This window comes from Sesamum indicum, linkage group LG5 (assembly GCF_000512975.1).
Source record: "Sesamum indicum cultivar Zhongzhi No. 13 linkage group LG5, S_indicum_v1.0, whole genome shotgun sequence".
Taxonomy (NCBI): domain Eukaryota; kingdom Viridiplantae; phylum Streptophyta; class Magnoliopsida; order Lamiales; family Pedaliaceae; genus Sesamum; species Sesamum indicum.
Genome location: NC_026149.1, coordinates 4,668,795 through 4,682,039, shown reverse-complemented (window position 1 = coordinate 4,682,039; position 13,245 = coordinate 4,668,795). Strand labels below are relative to the sequence as shown.

The 13,245-nt window shown below is 31.7% G+C and overlaps 1 protein-coding gene across 1 annotated transcript; it reads left to right on the top strand.

Moving 5' to 3' along the window:
• LOC105162025 (ATP-dependent 6-phosphofructokinase 6) lies at window positions 5,817–12,586 on the top strand (the record flags this gene model as incomplete). The annotated part of the gene is given in 14 exon segments (XM_011079924.2): window positions 5,817–5,988; window positions 6,104–6,315; window positions 7,658–7,704; window positions 7,806–7,845; window positions 8,145–8,207; window positions 8,293–8,430; window positions 8,851–9,009; window positions 9,119–9,172; window positions 9,324–9,392; window positions 9,870–9,999; window positions 10,850–11,115; window positions 11,375–11,423; window positions 11,515–11,669; window positions 12,184–12,586. Coding segments are annotated over 13 exon segments (1,467 nt in total). The 3' UTR covers window positions 12,379–12,586.

Here is a 13,245-nt window from a genome sequence, read left to right as displayed (position 1 = left end):
CGGCTAAAATTATTTTCCAAAAACGTATCCTAAGATAGGTCATAACCTGAACAGTTCGCTTTTATGGATATCTACTTTACTTACCCATATTAGATTATATCTAAGAAATTTGTATTTTACCTAATATATATTAAATTTGCAATAGTATATCTTCACCCATATCATAAATCCTCCAAGTTTCTTTATCATTCATTTAAATCAAAGAAAAAATTTAATATTTTTAATACTTGAGAATTTTGGGCAATAATTAACCCAAAATTTTGAAATATTTTACCGTTTTACTCTCAACTTCATGACTACGGAAGCAATTACGTAGCTTTGCCACACGTTCTACCTATTTCAAAAGATATCTCCTCCCTCTTATGCCTTCATACACGTGCCCTGAGTCGTAAGCGATCAGGGTAGGTCATTTGGCCCGAGGTCAGGTTACTCGATCTACCCTCTATCTGAAATGAGCTCGTATAGGTGGCTTTGCCTTGAAAGAAGTTTAAATCGAGAATGACCTTCTTCCCCCTTCCTATGCACTTGATTAACATGTGGATGTGAAAATACTTTCCAAACACTATGGAAAATTCATCCTTTCCCTCAACGTCATTGTAATCTTTTCTTATGCTTGTAAATCTCTTTTCTTGTATTTTATGTTCTATTCTTGTTAATCTTTCTTCATTTCTAGACTCCTACAACTATGGTCGAGAAGCATGAGAGGGTCCTTAGGAATCTAGAGCTAACTAAACCAGAGCTTAAGGAAGCTTGTTGTTTCGTTCAAGAAATGGGATAAGGTTGTGGAGGCAAAGTTGGTTGGATAGAAGAGAGTGATCAATATGAAGTTTTCAAGCTACACTCTCAATTGGTGGAAAAGGATAAGGAGGTGGTACATCGTTTTGTGGAGGTAGGCGTCTTGCAGGAGACTTCCACATACTACAAAGGTAGAGAAAATGTTTTGACTAATTTTGACTTCAACTGCTTTAGTGGTCATGTTAGGAACTCCTTTTTCATCTCGTCCCACTGTCTGTTGATTCGGGCTCTAAATTGACGTATCAATTGAAATCGTTCTTCTTAAGCCATCAGATGAACTGCTTCACCAAGAGATCACCGTTTGTGCCTACATTCTTTTGTGTTTCGATGAAGTGGCTGATGTGTTATCTTGGATTGTCTTTTTTCCATCGAATTGTTGCAGTTTTGGTGGTTGATATCCCATCGGGCGAGCCTTGGGTCGTTCCGACGCATTAGGCTTTGATGGTTTTGGTGATCACCTCTGGCAATGGTTGAACAAACAATGTAGCAATAGACATTTGGGAATGTGTAGATTTTTGCATGGAGTCATGAATGGGTGGTGTTTATTTATTTGCTTTATGTATTCAACATGGTTTGAAAAAGAGACATGCTTGTGGCTGTCGTTGAATTATTCAATTTTCGTATGCTCTTGATTACTCATCAATTGCACGATCTGGAGGCCTTTGTCTATGATGATCTTTTGAAGAATAGCGATAGCTTGGGCCATTTGTGCTAGTTGTTCCTCCATTGCGATTGTGTTAATCATCACGGCGGGAAGGATAGTGAAAGGTGTGGATTTTGAGTTGATCTCCATAGGGTCGGCGAGTTCAACGTTTAAGGGAGTTGCGTCAACGACCTTGTCCTCAGTGGAGGAATGATCGACGGTGTCGTTCTTTCCTCTCATGGCGACTTGACCCTTCTTGTGGTGCCATTGAGCACTTGGGTATGATCACTTGAACTTTGACACAAGAGAAAGGGATGGGGGGTAGAGATTGTCAACTGGGCCTGCTATAAATATGTTCACACAAAATTTCGTTTCTGCAAAATTTAATTACAAGAAAAAAAAATATTTGGACAAATAAGTTTCATTGATTTAAAATAAAAGTTGATACAATCTCTATGAAAAGATAATTCCTAACTCTTTGCTTAGATATTCTAGCCAAGGGGCTTGTTCTTGGATGTGGATGCGTAATCTTCTTCGAATTTGTGGAGTAAACTTCATGTCACCTTAAAATTTGGTACTAATATTTAAAAATTTGATATTGAGAAAAAAGTAAAATCTTCACTAGTGCAGTGCTTCCTTGTGGCAGAAAGTTTTGAGATTGGATCATTTGATTTCTCGTGTCTTGTGTTATGACTTGCAAGCTTGGACTCATTTTTATTGGGCTTGAACACCGTAGGCTTTGGCATAGATCCATTGATATTCTTGAACATACTTTGACTCAATTAGTTAATCCAAAATAAAAGATAATTTGTATTTGTCTTGGATCAATTTATAAAAATACATAAGGCCCAAATTTAGTATAGACACTAATGAAAATTTACTGTATTGAAGATATAAAAAAGCGCAAATTTATTATGAACTTAATTTGGAACTAAATTATTAGTCAATTTATTTTGGATTTTTAATAATAGTTTAACTTTTCAATTACAATTTAATTTAATTATGTTATCAAATTCTTTTCTTAACAATTACATGTGAATTAAAAATTCATAAGATATTAAAGTGTTAATAAAAGATCTCTAGCTAGCGCTTTAACCAATCTTAATTACATTGACCTTTTCTTTTAGTGGACTCAAATTCAAGCAATCCATTGTTAGGTTTGGAGAGGAATATTCCATTGGAATCTAAAGAATCTAGACATATAGAGTCCTTCACTTTCCCAATAATGAAAAGATTTTCTTCCCACCTTTCCTTTTTCTATGTCTATTCACTATGTTATAAATAAATTTAAAAACTATAATTGTTACTACTATTTATCAAGATTGAAACAAAATCAATATAAAAAGAGTTTAATTTTTAATTACGATTAATCAATATTTATTATGATTTAAATATACTCAAAATATTTATTGTAATTTTGAGCTATATGTGATATATTGGCTTTACCTATAAAATATGAACGGATAATAGACGATGAATAGTTGTAATTAATTAGTACTTATTATGAATTTTTAATCATAATAATTAATTATAATTAAAAATAACATATTTTCTATGGTAAATGCTGTAATACAAAATCAAAATTATATATTTTGGTTTGACTAACTTGTTATGCTAATTTTCAAATAATATCATAAACTATTGATTATTTTATTATTGCAATTCATTTAAGATTTTATTATATCAGTTGACTTGTTTTATCTTCCCATTGAAGTAAATCTTTAGAGTGTAGTGATTAATTAATCCCAAATAAAATCTATTTATAAGATAATAAGATAATAACAAATACTTCATATAGAATATAAGTTAGGTTATTATTACTTAATTAATGATTTATTTCATATGATCACTCCATTTAGAAATTTAAGGTGGTGTTTGCAATAGTTTTTGTTTCGTAGTGGGAATATATTGTATAAAAAATTATAAATTAATCATAATACAAATCGAAAGTATTTGAAAATAAAAGTAAAAAATTGAAGAAAAAAAAAGTTGTGTATTGTTTTAAACAAGGATCGAAACTTGTTTTTGAACTTTCGTTCTGAAATTTGAACTCGTGACTTATCTTTCATAAGAAAAGAGAGAAAAGAAGTAAAGTTACAGAGTTTGGAAAATAACTTCATATGTACAATTTTATCAATAAGTTACAAAGTTTGTTTGTAACTACATAATTACAACTTTTACGGTAATTACAACGAGTTTTCTTAAGATTTGACATAATTACAAATACCTCTTTATTATTTAAAAAATTATAAATACCCCCTGATGTTTGATGAAATTATATAATCGTTGAATGGAGGTCTGAAATTGTTTTTATCATTGCTATATGTTTTTTCTTTTTTTAAAAGAAATTTAAAAAATATAAAAAAATTAGACGATATGGATGAAAAAATTTGAAATATTGTAAAACAAATTATCCACTTAATGCATAAAAATATTCTAAAATAATTTAAAAATAAGTAAAATTACAATTCATAATCTATAAGGACATTTTTATCAGTCTACTATAAAATAAATGAAACCTTATCAGGGTCTAACGGATTGGCTAATTGTTAGATGACCATCAATATTAGGGGGTATTAATAGTTTTCAAACGACGAAAAATATTTGTTATTTGGGTGAAAAATGGAAGTATAAGAGAAATGAAAATAAAAATGAATATAAGAGATAATTTGATGTTTGGTTTGGGGGAAGAGATGGAGGTGAAATAAAAGTCGATGTGTGTGAAATCCTGCCAGAGTTCCATTTTGTTTCGGTCTAAAATTGAGCGGAAAAGTAGATTACAAGGCAAAAAAGACAAAAAAGTACAGTTTTTATTTTTATTTACTCTATTATCCATATATTTATATATATATATAATTTTCCTCCAAAAAATTTTTGATATCAACAAAGACACTGATGTTTAAACTCGAATTCGTTTGTTGAAAACATTGTTAGTAATTTTTATTTTGTTTAAACTAAATAGTTTAAAATAAATGAACAATACTCATTTGATGATTTTTAATTAATAAAAAATATTTTTATTCTTATTTGATAAATATTTTTATTAATAAAAACTTTAAATTTTTAATATACTAAAATTACATTAGTATAAATATTATTTTATTTATTTTTAATACAAAACAAAGAGAATAGTTACTCAGTAAAATTACAAAAATTAGTCTTTTTCCCTCAAATCATTTTCCTCATACTAAACAAGATGAAAATATTTAAGATTTACTCCCTTTTCAATCATACCAAACAACTCGAAGAAAAATTATTTTCTTCCCCTCTCTCTTTCACTTTTCTTTTTCCTCTCGCTTAAATCAAATGAACCCTTAAATTATTTTGATTTAAACAATTCAAAAATAAAAACACTCTTTTTAACTTATCGCAACAATAAACCATAAGCACTTATCGTAAACAGTCGCAAATATTTGTAATTGTATTACATAAACATTTGTTTAATTGGGTAGTTTAAGTCTAAAGTCGTGGGTCGTGACGTCCATTGTTTAGACTCAAAGGAGTGAACACCACTCTTTTTATTTTTGTTTTCTTCAATAATTTACTATTACTTGATTGCAAGAAAAAGACAGGCAGTATATTAAATTAATTAAAAGCAGGTCTTTTCATGGCCACTCTAAATATTATTCAAATATTATTTTCTTTTCAATTATTATTATTATTATTATTATTGAAGCTAATGACAATTACAATATGTTGATTTCCTTATCATTTAGGCTGCTTCCAATCACACGTCACATGCCATGTTTAGTCACACACGTATTATTTAATTCTAGCCTTAGGTCAATGATGTCCCTACCATAATATTTCTCAAAATTAAATGTGTATTTATTTCTCAAAATTATATGTGTATTTATATATATATATATATATGTCTAGTTTGTTCTAAATTTATTACTCCTATGTCCAACCATAATTAAATACTTATCTGACCCAAATCAATCCATAAATTCAAAAAATAATTGAAGAAAATATTTTTATATTATTATTTCAAATTATAGAAAAAAGTATTTATTTTAAAAATTAAATTATTATTGTAAGACACATTAAATTCAAAATAGTAAAATTGGAACAACATTAATATCATATATTATAATGATTTTGATATAAAAAAATATTTTCTTTTCGTATTTAAAATTTGAATTCAAAATCTCGATTATACTTTAATTTAATTTTTTTGAAAAGAAAGGCATAGAATCAGGAATCTTCAACATATTCCAGAAGCCCCTCGCTTGACTTCAAGAAATCATACCGCCATGCCAATTTTCCTACTTATATATACAGAGCTCCAATTCAAATATTGTACTCTACGATAAGAAAGTTGGACGTTCCCTCGCAACTGCAGAAATCCCGCCTGGAATTAGCCATTGCAACCCCCACCCCGTCTCAGCTTTCGAACTCCAGTTTTCCGTGACTCCACCAGAAACCTTTGCCACCTGTCTCCCTCTAATAACTTAGCCAATAAGGTCTGATCACTGATCAGAATTCATAACTAAGTTTGAGGCGCAGCGTTTGCCGGTGATAGGAAGCTGTCTGTTTGATCAGTATATGTAAGTATATATAGATGCATATATATATATATCATGAATTTGTACTTGTTGAGATGGTTATTTGAGGTGTGAAAAGTACTGATGGGTTCGACACTGTTTAATGTTGGTTAAACAGCCGCCGCGTTGAAGTTGCCCTGCGGCTGCGTTCCGCCCGACGGCGATCACAGGTTTGAGAAGAAAGTTGCTCGTTCAAATTCAAGAAACGGGTTTGTGAAGCGGGCTATTATGGGACAGGAGAGCGATTCCGCGCCTAAAATCGTGACCGGGGAATTTGGGTACACTCTGGAAGACGTCCCCCACTTGTCCGATTACATTTCTCATCTCCCGGTATGTACAATCTCTCTCTCTCTCTCTCTCTCTATATATATATATATATAATAATTGATTTATATAATGTGAATAGCAATTACTTCATATGATATTCAGAATGATCAAATTACCACCCTATGAAAAAAAAAATATATATATATATAATAATTTACCTCATATGATATTGAGAATGATCAAATTATAAAAAAATTTAATAATTTACTTTCTATTCTTTTCAAAATGAAATAATTTATTTTAAAAAATATTGGGAGATAAATTACTGTATTTTAAAAAATATATGGATGTAGGGTGTTGTTTATTTCTTCATAGGGGTTAATTTTTGCTCATTTATAATATCATATGGAGGTTGCTTGCATTTTTTTCAATTTATATATATATGTCATGGTTAATTACATTAATTAAAAGTAAAAGATGGTGAAAATACTAATTAGTCATAACTGCAACTAATTAATCATATCAAATAATATTAGTTTGTTAAGATTTTTAAATCATGATTATTTGTAATTTTTAAATGAGTTAATTTGGTTTTCTTGAGCCCTTTTTCCCCCCTCTTGTGAATTGTTGCAGTCCAGGTAATGTTACGTCACTCTGTTTTATTCTTCTTTGTCGTTGTCTTTTCTTGGTATCTTTGGGATGTTTAAGACTAATGTAATCCACTGGTATTATGTTGGGAATGTACTGATTCTTTCAAGAAATTTCAATTCGAATCAATCTCGGTCAAACTTGAAATATTTATATGACAAATATAGTGTATATTTATTGTGTAATCAGTGTACAATTAAAAAAAAATGACCAATCATATCAAGTGTATTACACTTACTTTTTTATTAATTTGGTTCGAATAAAATTTTTTTGGTTCCCACTATACCACATTTAATTACTTAGTTGGAAAATTCTGATCCTTTGGAATATGAATATTTTCCTACTTGCATTATGACATTGTAGGAGACATTATTAAAAAAATTAATTTTTCTCTACAATGATTATGACTTAAAAATTATGATAAATTAATACTTGTTATCACAGTTAAACAAAATTAATACTAAAACTTAAGTTTACGATTTAAAAATTATGATAAATTAATACTTGTTATCACAGTTAAACAAAATTAATACTAAAACTTAAGTTTTGGTTACACTTCATAAATATTTGCTATAGTTTTAATTATGACAAAAATATTTGTTATCATCTTTACTTTTAATATTTTTACCTTACCTACAAAAATAATGTCACCGTGGTCAAGTAATATTTGTTACAAATTCTTACTTTTGATCATAATAATTAATTAACCACGACAAAAAATATCATATTTCTTCTCATTTTCCCTTCATTTTGACAGACTTATCCCAATCCCTTACAAGACAATCCTGCGTACTCAGCTGTTAGGTAAGTTAATTTTATCACATGTCACTTTATCTTCCGTTCTTTCGTTAGAACATTGCTTATTGGCTTTGTATCAATTGATAGTTAATTGTTTTTCCTGGCAGGCAGTATTTTGTGGACTTGGACGACACTGTTGCACAAAAGGTCAGTCTTTCTGGAGACAATTATCAATTTCTGAAAAATACAACTATCCCTTTACATGTCTTTTAACTTAGTCTGGAAGGAAATTCCATTGAGGGAAGTAGATAAATACAAACTTCTACATGAATGCTCGTAAGATTATGCAGCGGCGGTACCTAATTCCACGTGAATTAGGAGTTGATGAGATAAGAATCAGCTAAGTTTTGGTGAAAGAACTCAAGTGGATTCATTAAATATCCCTACGAGCCCGGGGTGTGCAGGTTGAGTTTCTCTTTGATGATTATGCACTCGTTTCCATGTAGATAGTCGTTCACAAAGATATGCCAAGAGGGACTCATTTTCGACGTGCTGGGCCTCGCCAAAGAGTAAGTATAATAGCTCCGCTAGCTGCATTGATGTTTCTTGATAGATTTCAGTATTTCATGAATCTAAAAGAGTGTAATAATTCAGGTTTATTTCGAGTCCGATGATGTCCATGCATGTATAGTCACATGCGGAGGGTTGTGCCCCGGTCTCAACACAGTTATCAGGGAAATTGTATGCGGTTTGCATCACATGTATGGCGTGAAGCGTGTTCTGGGAATAAATGTAAGTAGTTGTATCCATTGTTTCCTAAGTTATATCTGTTAAACATTTCATTGTCGAGCATTAATCCATACTGTCTCGAGAAAAGCTGCAAACTTGTTGTCATAGTTCAAGACTTGAATGATTGAATTGTGAAGAGAAACAGTCCAATAACAACATGAAATATTGTAAAATCAGCTTTCAAGTGCTGCAATATTGTTGGGAAGAAGCAGTTCTAAAAGGTCGAAGCAAAAATTAGATAAGTGAGGAAGACAAAATGAAAATTGAAGCATTTGTGACTATGGTCGTGGAAACCACGACAACACAATGAAGAAACGAGCAACAAAAATACGATTAAAGATCAAAAGCTAACAACATTTGATGTTGAATGACAGACGAAGTTCGTGATGGCATCAACAGCTAACTAAGCTGCTAAATTTGCAGGGAGGATATCGAGGTTTTTACTCTAAGAACACCATACCTCTAACACCCAACACTGTGAACGACATTCACAAACGAGGGGGGACGGTCCTTGGGACGTCTCGAGGTGGCCATGATACTAAAAAGATCGTTGATAGCATTCAGGATCGTGGGATCAACCAAGTATGGAGTTCAATTTGGAAAATCTTGAATATTCTATGTTTATATTTCATTTTACCGATGTCATGGAGCCAAATTTATTCTAACACGGCCTCATCGTGTGCCGTTTTAGGTCTACATAATAGGTGGAGATGGAACTCAGAAGGGAGCAGCAGTTATTTTCGAGGTATTGTTTAATTCAACTGTGTTTTTATGCTAGCTATTAATACTAGTTCTATAGTAGCATGTAAACTAATTAAGTCATCAGTTGTCCAGACTTTTTGCATTTTGCATCATCGTTTCAATATTGAAGTCATTTGAACTAACTTCAAATATAGGAAATCAGAAGACGAGGTCTCAAGGTTGCAGTTGCCGGAATCCCCAAAACCATAGATAACGATATTCCGGTACTTATTTCTATTGCGTACGATGTATACATACATCTGAATGAGGGGGAAACTATAACTTTTGTCCTGTAAGTATGAGGGGCGACACTTTTAATGACTTGGAATTCAATTTTGTAATAAGGACGATATTTTTTTAAAATAAATGCATATTGAGAGCAATCTTTAATCAGAAATTACCGAATTTGGTCCAAGAGTGGTTGGAAAAAGTTCAAAATATCACACTTATGTGACTTTTCCGATCAAATTGCAATTTTTGACAACTAACGTCCTTAATGGGCCTTTTAAAAAAAAAAAAAAAACCGTCTTTCATTACCAAATTATAATATAGGTCGATAAAAAGTACCACTATTTCATACTTATAGAATGAAAATTAAAAATTTTCATCTGGATGAGATCTAGCCTACAGTTGTATTCTCCAAATAGTAGGTATATTAAAACTAACTGAAAAGTTTTATACCATATTATCTCTTTTTTCAGGTAATTGACAAATCATTTGGGTTTGATTCTGCGGTTGAGGAAGCCGAACGTGCTATCACTGCAGCGCATGTTGAAGCTACAAGTATTGAGAATGGTATTGGACTCGTGAAGTTAATGGGGCGATATAGTGGTATGTCTTCTGAGTACCCTGCACCAAATTGGAATTCAGTTTCATGAGTAATAATAGGGATAATTATACCGATATCCTGCCGTCTTTTATGATTAAATAATACCCTTTGAAATCGTTAAACATTTTACGACGGGTTTAAATGTATTTTTCCACGAAATGGACACTTGGGATTAAATTTGTTGAAAATATATTTTTTGGGACCAAAACTGTAGAGCCTTTTATTATGTACAAAGATAGAAAATAACTAGAAAAAATATGAATTTATGTTATGGTTAATTACTATAGCCAAAAGAAGAAAAACGTAGCAAATTACAAATCAACCACTGCTTTGCAAAGTCCATTAGCCATGGCTAAAAAATTATGGCAAATGTCTTAACTATGGTTAAAAATTATGATGAATATTAATTAATCGTGCTAAAAGTTTAAGTTTTTATTTTGATTTTGTTTAACTGTTGTTGATAGTATTAATTTACCACGGCTTTAGTGAATGCAATTTTGCCCCAACATGTTTCATCCACAGATACGTGAGTCTACACTTTTTATATACCAATTTTTTAATATTTTTCCTATATTTAGTTCCGAAAGCCGCTTTTCATTGACATATAACGGCTATTTGTAGGATATGTGATTTTTCATCTATTTCTTTTTACAGAGATTGAACTGTGGAACTAAATATGTCGAAAAAATAAAATTTGAAATTTTTTTTATTAACCTTTTCTTATTCCCTTACCATACCAAACATAAAAATGATATACTAAAACCATTCGTTCATATTTTTATTCCATTCATAATTTTATCTTATTTTCATCCAAATTCAATGAATACGTCTAAAATTCCATTAAATGTACAGGTTTTATTGCTATGTATGCTACCCTTGCTAGTAGAGATGTGGACTGCTGCCTCATTCCAGAGTCGCCGTTCTATCTCGAAGGACCTGGAGGACTTTTCGAGTACATAGAGAAGCGACTTAAAGAGAATGGACACATGGTGATTGTTATAGCTGAAGGCGCAGGGCAGGAGTTGTTATCCGATAGTCTACGATCAACAAATCAACAAGATGCTTCTGGAAATAAGCTTCTGCAAGACGTTGGCCTGTGGATATCACAAAGGATTAAGGTCTGAGATTTTAGTTTTTTCTTATTTGTTTTCTGTTTTACCGGGGATTTCTAAAACGTGCACTGTGGTACGAAAATATGCATGCCCCTCATGCAATAACCATTGATAATAAACACGCAAAATTACACTTTTAATCCCATAAAATATGAGTTTCAATTACTTTGGAGACTGAAAGTTCAAACTTCAAGTGTGAATGCACTCCCACATTGTTCACTGGTCGAACATGATTAATTTCATCTTTGATGTTGTTCGTGTGCAGGATCACTTTTCCAAGCAAAGAAAGATGACGATTAATCTCAAGTATATTGGTGAGTACTCGGAAAATTCCCCGTTGTTATGATAAATGAAGTCAAAAGTGGAGGTTTCTTCTCTAACAAAGTTCTCCAATTGTTTTTCCAGATCCCACATATATGATTCGAGCTATTCCAAGTAATGCATCTGACAATGTATATTGTACACTTCTTGCCCAAAGTGCAGTTCATGGCGCGATGGCAGGATATACAGGTTTCACTGTAGGGCCTGTAAATGGCCGACACGCTTATATACCCTTCTATGTAAGTTTTCTTTCGTCACCTTTCACACTTTTAACTATTTCACGCACTTTTTTGTTTTTCACATTTAAGTGATTTGTTGTTAATTACGTGATAAATGAATTTATTAAGAAAAATATTTGCTTGATAATTAATTCGTCACTGATTTTAGTATCGGGTCTTTTTTGTTGTTGTTTTTGCAAGAAATTTGGCTAACAAAAAAATAATTGTTCGTAAAATTCTAGGGGTAACTTCTCAAATTTGTTTGTGAAGGCAAGCTACCGAACTTTTTAACATTAAAATTCATTTCTAAATATAACAAGAAAATATTTTGTTTCTAATATTTATTTCGAAATCACAAGAACTTAAAATTCTTTTTCGTTGCTATGATTTGTTGCTAATTACCAACAACTTCATTCTCCTTTCTAATTTTCCTAGCTATTAGCATAATTTCTCTCAGTGCATCCAACTCTTTTAGCTTTTACAATTGAGTATCAAGTTATTTGTCGATCAACAAACTCCTGATGTATTTGTGCAGAGAATTAATGAGAGTAGGAATAAGGTAGTGATCACAGATAGGATGTGGGCGAGGCTTCTCTCCTCCACCAACCAGCCCAGTTTCTTGAGTGCAAAAGACGTTGCTGAAGCTAGCAAGCGGGAGAAGACACCATATGTATTGCTCGACAATGGATTTGTTGACGGCAAATACATGAATGAAGATGTTGCCTGCTAGATGATCTTGCAACGCTATTATGGAGGCCGGTGGGAGACCATAAGCATCACTGTCCAACAAAACCATAATACATTCCATTTGTTTCTTCTACGTAGAGAAAATCCAATAAATTTGTCTGTCTGTGTTGTAGGAGTTGCCTTGTTTTGTAAGCATAAACATGTGACGTAGTAAACATGATGGTCAAAATATAAATCCATCTGAACAACAACACATATTCCAACATAATTGCTGTCAAAATTTATATCCAACACAAATGTAGTGATTACATTATATGCATGTTAGATTGTAGAGTGTGGAAGCAAAATTCTTTAGGATTACTAATCTCTAGCCATTGATTCAAACGCAAATCTATAACAAAACCCGAAAAGCTGAGGAAAAATTGATGTTGGATTCTTCTGGAATCTAGTGCAGTCAAATCAATGGTGTGTCTTCTTCACAATTACAAGATTTCAGGGGACCCCAAACCTCATATCATGTTTTTAATAGAAAACTCCATAACAATTCTAATTTTTTTTCATAAAAAAATATATCATATGTATTTAATCGGCAGTTACCGAAAGTTGCATAAGTTGGATAGTGAACCACATCAACAAAACCGTCACGTAGAGATAAGTTGTGGTCACAACTCATCAGAAATGCCCTAGGCAGAGAGCATACATCTGATTAAGCCATGGCCATGGCTTATCATACGTTCGCTGGACAGAGAATGGTCATGTGATAAGATGTGGTCATGGCTTATCTCATGTCTGTTCTGACTTTAAAACAACATGTCAGAGCTATATGTCCAATATGTTTCACTTAACTTTTGCTTGAATAAATGCAAAAAACATTCACCAAATTTTGGAAATATATAAGTCAAGTAAAAAT